The sequence below is a fragment of the Serinus canaria genome, chromosome 4, assembly GCF_022539315.1.
Source record: "Serinus canaria isolate serCan28SL12 chromosome 4, serCan2020, whole genome shotgun sequence".
NCBI lineage: Eukaryota > Metazoa > Chordata > Aves > Passeriformes > Fringillidae > Serinus > Serinus canaria.
Genome location: NC_066317.1, coordinates 66,098,041 through 66,105,097, shown reverse-complemented (window position 1 = coordinate 66,105,097; position 7,057 = coordinate 66,098,041). Strand labels below are relative to the sequence as shown.

Genomic DNA, 7,057 nt, shown 5'->3' with positions numbered 1-7,057 from the left:
CTGCAATCCCACAAAGATGGATGAGAATTGCAGGTATTTACCCCTTTACTACTCACTCCAAGGTCAGGCCACAATTCGTAGAGAATAATCTTTTTATTTGCTCAAGAGAAGAGCTGCCGCTGACTTCTCTTTTTTAATTCTGTGTATGACTGGCTTGCTTTTGCTGCCAACCTCTGATTCTGCTGTGATTTTCAAGGACTAGAAACATTTCCTTTTGTTCTCCCTGGGCCGGCACATCAGCCCTTGAACAATAGGGTGGGATTTCAACAAAGACTCTATTATCATTGCCTGGGCTTATCTCATCTCGGTGAGGCCTTACCTTTCTGTACAGAGCAGGTGACTCGATTTTAAGAGCAGCACGTGGTTCTATGCAGTGGTTCAGTGTTTTCTGCCAGCTGGCAACGATTTTTCCTGCAAGTTACTCATTTTAAAGAGTAAATACACACATCTAGTGGGATATATATTCAGAGGGAATCAGACCAAAGCACTGTGCTTTTCCATGATGCAAGAAGGGTAAAACTGAAGGAGCAGCTGACTGAGCTTGGGGAGACATTACAAGAGCAGGTAGTGACAGGACAAGGGGGAATGGCGTTAAACTGAGAGTAGGTTTGGATTAAATATTAGGGAAAATAATTTACTGTGAGGGTGGTGAAGCACTGGAACAGGTTGCCCAGAGAAGCTGTAGCTGCCCCAGTGTTTAAAGCCAGACTGGAAGGAGCTCTGGGCAACTTAGTCTAGTCGAAGGTGTCTTCCCACAGCAGGGGGTTGAAACAAGATGATCTTCTTCTTTTCCAACCCAGGCCACTCCATGATTCTATAATTCAATAATTATTCTGTTCCATAACCTAAGTATTTGACTGAAATGAAGAACAGGTTTTATGTTGACTCAGGAAGCCCGTCCTGGGCTTCCCTCAAATCCCACTGTTGTGGGGAGTGTCAGTGCAGAAGTGTGGGGCGATAAACCTGTTGTACCCTCGCAGCAACGGCTGATAGCTTTGGCTTGAAAACATCTTGCAGTGCCTGGGGAAACACAAACATTTCCACTTCTAGATAATGACCTTTCTGTTAGTAATTTATCTGAATCTGTTGGTGAGTTACAGCTCCAGTGAAAGCAGAAAATCTTTCATTTATGCTGTGCTGAGCCTTCCCTGTGCACTAAAAATTGGTATTGGGCATTTTAGAAACGGATCTTCTGTGAATTTCAGCAACAACCAGCTCTGTTTGCAAACAGCTCAAAGTCCTTTTGTACAAGCCTGGTTTTGTCCCATGTAAAAGCTTCTCCAGGAGCCAACTCTCACCCTGTGTGCTTCAGTGCCAGGAGGTGTTTGAACCTTCTTTGAACAGACGTTCCACCTGTCAAACAGCAACTAGAAGGTGTTAACCCCAACGAAAACCACGCTGAGGAACGCAGCAGCTCAGCCCTTTCAGGCTGTCAGGGCGACTGCGTGACTCCGGGTGCTGAATTCTGCATCTGAGGCTGAAATTACATGGTAGGAAAATTACATGGTAGCTGAGATAACAGCTTGCTGTTGACAAAAAGGGAAGAGCCTGCTCTTCACTGCCTTCAGTCACCATCCACAAGCAGCCTGGGTACAGCTTAGCTGGTGCTGGCATTCCCATCACCCTGTCCTGATTCACATTGCCATCCAGGCAAGAAAAGGCAGTTTCTTCTTGCCAGGTGAGTGAAGTTTAAGTGGGTCAACCAAACTTAATATATATCTCTGAAAGGGAGTTCTGTAAGTGGCTTAAGCTGCCCTAGTCTAAGTCAGAAAGAAAAATAAAAAGGAGCATTCCTGCCTTATGGTCCATCACTTGCCAAGTTTTCATGCTACTTCCATGTGTTGGCAGAGAGCTGATCTTTCTGAAAGGTAAAGCAATGAAAAAAATCAAGATCAGTTTTCCTTGACCTTTCCTGAGGAAGGAAGCAAGATCTATCAGTTGGGAGAGGGAAGGCTGTGGGACCATCTTCCATGGCAGGCTTAACCCAGCCTAAACCAGCTGGAAAGATGCATTCTACCCCGAGTGAAATCCTGGATAAGGCACAGCCTCTCTGGGTGGCAGATGTGTTGATCCAATTAACTACTCCTCTCTCATTGATTAGACATGAAACAACTGAAATCCAAGACCCATGAAAGTAAAACTTTACCAACACACTGGTGAAACCAAGTGGAAGATGGAGATTTCCCAGACAAACTCTCTTTCTGGTTGGCAGCATCACTCCAAGCCCGTCACATCCCTGCAATTTACATTTCTGCAAACTCCAGTTCAGTGACATTTCCTCTTAATAACACCTGCCTCCCTGCTTGTCTCTGGTTTGATCTGTCGGGTGAAGAATTACTTGGTTTTATTCTGCTTGTGAGAAGGCATCAGCAGGGCTGCCGCTATGCTAATTACAATATCCGCAGATTTTGGGAGGTCTGGATTGTCCTGGAAAAGGGAGGCGCTAAGAACGGCCCTGGGCACAGGGCAGCCACGAGGTGGCACGCTGGGCTTTCACTGCCGCGCCTCGCTCTTCCAGGAGCAAGTTATTCGGGAAAAGCAGGCAGATCTTCAGTGGAGTTATGTAAAACACCATTCCTCTTAACGTCCATCCATCCTGCAAGAACAGGCTTTGATTTCCACAGAAGTGGCTAGTCAGATTCAAAGTTATTGTCATATGACTGAAATAGATCTCTTATGTCAGTCAAAACAGAATGGAGGATGTGAGTCATGCTTTGCAAAAAGCAGGAAGTTTGGTTTTGTTGGCAAAAATTTTTAATACAGCGAGAAAATTATAGGGCTGCATTGCCACGTTTGTCATAAGGATTCGAGAATAACGTTGTCCATCCCTCGGAGAAATATTTCCAAAACAAGAAAAAGAAGAGCTTTTGCATTCTGATTATTATTCATTATTCCTCGGTGCCACGGCATCTAGGAGGAGTCTAGAAGGATACTCTGGTGAGAAGTGCCAGATCCTCCCCAAAATTAAAGGCTGCGATTGGGAGGCTGCTGCTCTGGGGCGGGGGTGGGAGGGAACGCGAGAGAATGAGGTCATGCTCATGGGCGTGAGAGGGACACTGACACGGGGTGGCTGTTCTACCTTAAGTGTAATAAACCTTCATGACCCAGCACTAAGGTACAAGTGCAAGTCTAGTCGTGACATATCCCGATATTCTGGAAGTTTCTGGGGTCTATGGTTATGTCTCTGAGTCCCTCAGCTAGTGGAACAAAAGATAAGTTACTGTAAAAAGCATGGCAAGGAATTAGCTTTCCTTGTCTAGGAATATAATGGAGTTTAAAATTTAACTAAATTTACCCTTCAACGTGACTGTTCAAAACATCACCGTGCAAAAAAGAAAATGAATTTAAATGGAGACAGGTGCAGGGGAGGGCAAGTCAGAGCAGAGAGCCAAATGTGTAAGGGAAGAATAAAAGCCTTTGGCTTGGTTTGCCTAGAGAAACAAGGAAATTGATTACTCTTTATAAACATATGAAGGGTAGACACTCAAGAGAGAGGAGTTATCTAAATAAAGAAAATAGTAGCACAAGAACATATGGGTACAGTAATAAAATGTTATTTCAGTTACTAAAAATGACATGTGCCATTTGGCATGTGGCACAGGGTAAATTCTTTTGGACTTTGTTATAATGAGGGAAGTAAAAAAACCCAAACAAAGATCCCTGGATTGCAATTCAGTGGTTGGCTGGGGAGCAGTGTGTGTGACCTGGGTTTGCATACACCTGCTGCTCTAAAAGAGCTGTTTGGAAATGATCTGAAAATAAGAGTGCAAGCAGGAAGAAAAAATTTAGGTGTAAGTCTAAAAATTACATTTATAAGCTCTTTTAAAAGAATTCATTGGGCAGTCAAAGAGCCGCAACTTCAAGAGAGAAAAAAAAAACATTGACAACTCTTGTTTTATTAATGGACTGGAGAGTGTGAGTAAAATTAAAAAAGAAATAGCCAAAATGGAGATGAGAAAAAGTTGGTATAAATAAGAATCTGTGAGAAGCAGAGTAGTTATTGGAAGTGAAGCACATCAAAGGAAATCCATAGCTGGCAAGGCTAAACCCAGAAAACCCTAGAAGTGAATGGTACAGGCCCATTACTAGATGGACATGATTAAAATGTCAATAACAATGCAGAAGTGTTCATTGAACATTTATGATCTATGTTTGTAAAGAAGCAGGAAGATACATGAGTGGGGGGTCACCTGACAGTGATGTGATTCATTTCAGTGCATTAGTGACCAGTGGAGCTCTTGTCTTCCAGGGTTAACTGTGGCCCAGGAGGTTGGAAACAGCTGACTGCAGACACCCCTTGTATGTTGACATTCCTCTCCAGTGAGCCTTGACTGACCAGGGCAATTCTAGGAGGCTAAAAAAGGCACCAGGTTGGTGCCTGTCTTCAGGAAAGGAGGCTGCATGACATGGAGGAAATGTAGATTTAATAACATCAGATCTATGGCTAATGTTCTGGATAAACACCAAAAAAGGGTGTTATGTCACTCATTAAAGAATTAGTAATGCCAGTCAGAGGTCTAATAGAAATCTCATTTCATGCTTCTAAAAGACAACAAATAATTCAATTTCCTCCAAAAGGAAGGAAAGCTGTAATAAACTTTTAAAAGCATTTTTACTTACAACTGCACAATATTTTAATTAAACAGGGTAGTAAAGCATCAGTGAAGAATACATTAAACACTGGTCACAGAGATTATTTTTTTATAAGTGGTTATAAATCACTATTGAATAAGGTTCCATCTAATAGGACCCTCCAGGATCACATGTGCTGTTCTACACACATACGTAATCAATATTTTCATTAGTCATTTGGAAGTAAATACAAAATCGGCCCTAATCCAATTTGCAGATGACATCCTCATCAGTTGGGTGGTACCATCAAGATGGCAAAGGACTGTTCTTCAAGATATGGTAAACTGGGTCTGGAAAAAAACTGGGGGAAAACTAACCCTGAAGGGAGCAATTATATCAAGTATATTTATATCAAGTATACCATTAACAGAATGACTCGGGTTGGAAGGGACCTCAAAGGCCATCTCGTTCCTATCAGGGACACCTTCCACTAGCCCAGGTTCCTCTGAGTCCCATCCAGCCTAGCCTGGAACACTTCTAGGGATGGGCCATTCACAATTTCCCAGGACAGATCTGTGAACACATGGAGAGAACACGACTTTAAGGTACCACAGGGGCTTTCTGGGGCTGCTGCCACACCTGGCCAAACTGCCGGGGCTGCCGGTCCTGGGGCTGTGTTTGCCAGGTTGGGGGGCACAGAAAGCCCTCAGAAATGTGGGGTCACCTGGGGTGAGGTCACCTGGGGTCAGCACAGGGCCCGTTTCGGTACCAAGGCTAGGGTTACCTGTACCGCCCAAACAGCCGGATTGGGGCACCATCGAATGACAGAATCAATTCGGCTGGACAAGACCTCCGAGCTGACCGAGTCCCACCTCTTTCCAAATAGCCCCAGGGCACCCAGCACCGTGTCCGCCCCGGGCGCTCCCTCCCTCACAGCCCAGTTCCCGCCCGACGGCTCCATTCCGCTTCGGCCTGGGGGGTGGGGGGAGGCCAGAAAGTGCCTCCCCCCACCCGCGCCGGGTGGTGCGCGCCGCTGGCCCCGCCCTGCCGGCGCCGAGGAACAGCCACGTCTCCAGCCCGGCCGAGGAAGGGGCGGGGCCGCACCACCCGCGCGCCAGCCGGCAGCCAATCGGCGAGCGGGCCGGTGAATCATGCGCTCGGCAATTGGCCGGCGCGGCGGTAGAGGAGGGGGAGAGAGCGGCGTGACTCCGATTGGCCCGGCGGGCTCTGTTGACAAACACCCAACTCCTCCCCGCCCTCCGCCGCCGGGCGCGCCAATCAGAAGGAAGCGGCGGGCTGAGCGGCGTAGCGGTCGACCAATGGGGTGCGTGTCCGCCTCGCAGGGGCGGATGCGCGCGGGGTGCCGGTACGTGGCGGGCGGGCGTGGCGCGGCGGGCAGGGCTGCGCGCGCGGCGGGCGCCCATTCTGTGGCGGCGACAGCGGCGACAGCGACAGCGGCGTTCATGTCCTAACGGGTGGTGGCGGCGGGCGAGCCGGGCCCCTCCATGCGGGGGCCGCGGGGCCGCAGCGCTCTGGCCGCCTTCGCGTTGCTGGTGCTGCTCGGGGTAGCGGCGGGCGGCCCGGAGCCGCCGCCGAGCGATGCCGCGGCTGTGGAGGCCGCGTTCGGGCTGGGGGCGGCCGCCGCTCCCGCCGCTCTGCCCGCTGGTTCCGCGGACGTGACAGTGGAGGACGATGAGGGCGGTGTGGCCCCTGCAGGGCCCGGAGAGCCGGACGCTGAGGGCAGCGGAGAGGCCCGGGCCGGCAGCAGGTGAGCGGGGGAGGGCGATGACTGGGGTGGGGAGCAGTGCCTGGGGCTGAAGGGGGCGTTCAGTGCCCGGGTGAGAGTGCGGGCTCGGTGTCTATGGTGAGGGTCATGCCTGGGGCTGGCTGGGGAGAGTGTCGGTGCCTGGGATGGCTGTCGGGGGCTGGGGTTCCTCAGGGGGGTCGGTGGCTGGATGGGGGTTAGTGACTGGATGGGGGTCGGTGTGGGGCGGCTGGGGTGGGGTCAGTGCCTGGGGAGGCTGAGGAGAGCCGGGCATCAGTGTCTGGGTTTGGTTACGGGGAGTATCAGTGATTGGGATGGGGGTCAGTGTCGGGACTGTTGAAGGGTGTCTGCGACTGGGGTGGGGGTCAGTGGTCCCAGCGAGGAGGTGCTGGGGAGGGGGCTCTGCTCCGGTGTGGGGGTGCTGGGCGGGGGTCAGCGCCTCTGGAGAGAAGGGTGCCGTGTCCAGGGGTGCGCGGGGGACACGATTGTGTTCAGGCTAGGAATCAGCAGCTGGGGGTGTCGGGGAGGGGGCAGTGCGTGGGAAAGGGCTGCAGTGTCGCGGGGGTCGTGTATGGGGAAGGGCCCGTGCAGGAGTAGCCTTGGACGGGAACAGCGCTGGGATGGGTCGGGAGCGTTGGAGCGGGAAGGGGGGAGGAGGCAGAGTTGCGCTGTAGGGTTATCGTAGATGGAATCGTGCTTGGGAAAGCGATGAAATAAGGG

The 7,057-nt window shown here is 50.3% G+C and overlaps 1 protein-coding gene across 1 annotated transcript in view; it reads left to right on the top strand.

Annotated features, from left to right (window-relative positions):
- The first annotated feature begins 5,964 nt into the window (after positions 1 to 5,964).
- Positions 5,965 to 7,057, top strand: part of EIF2AK3 (eukaryotic translation initiation factor 2 alpha kinase 3) — a 42,569-nt gene continuing 41,476 nt past the window's right edge. The window contains exon 1 of the mRNA XM_009098551.4: positions 5,965 to 6,340. Coding sequence (XP_009096799.2) covers positions 6,078 to 6,340 — 263 coding nt within the window. The 5' untranslated portion in view covers positions 5,965 to 6,077. The remainder of the gene's footprint in view (positions 6,341 to 7,057) is intronic.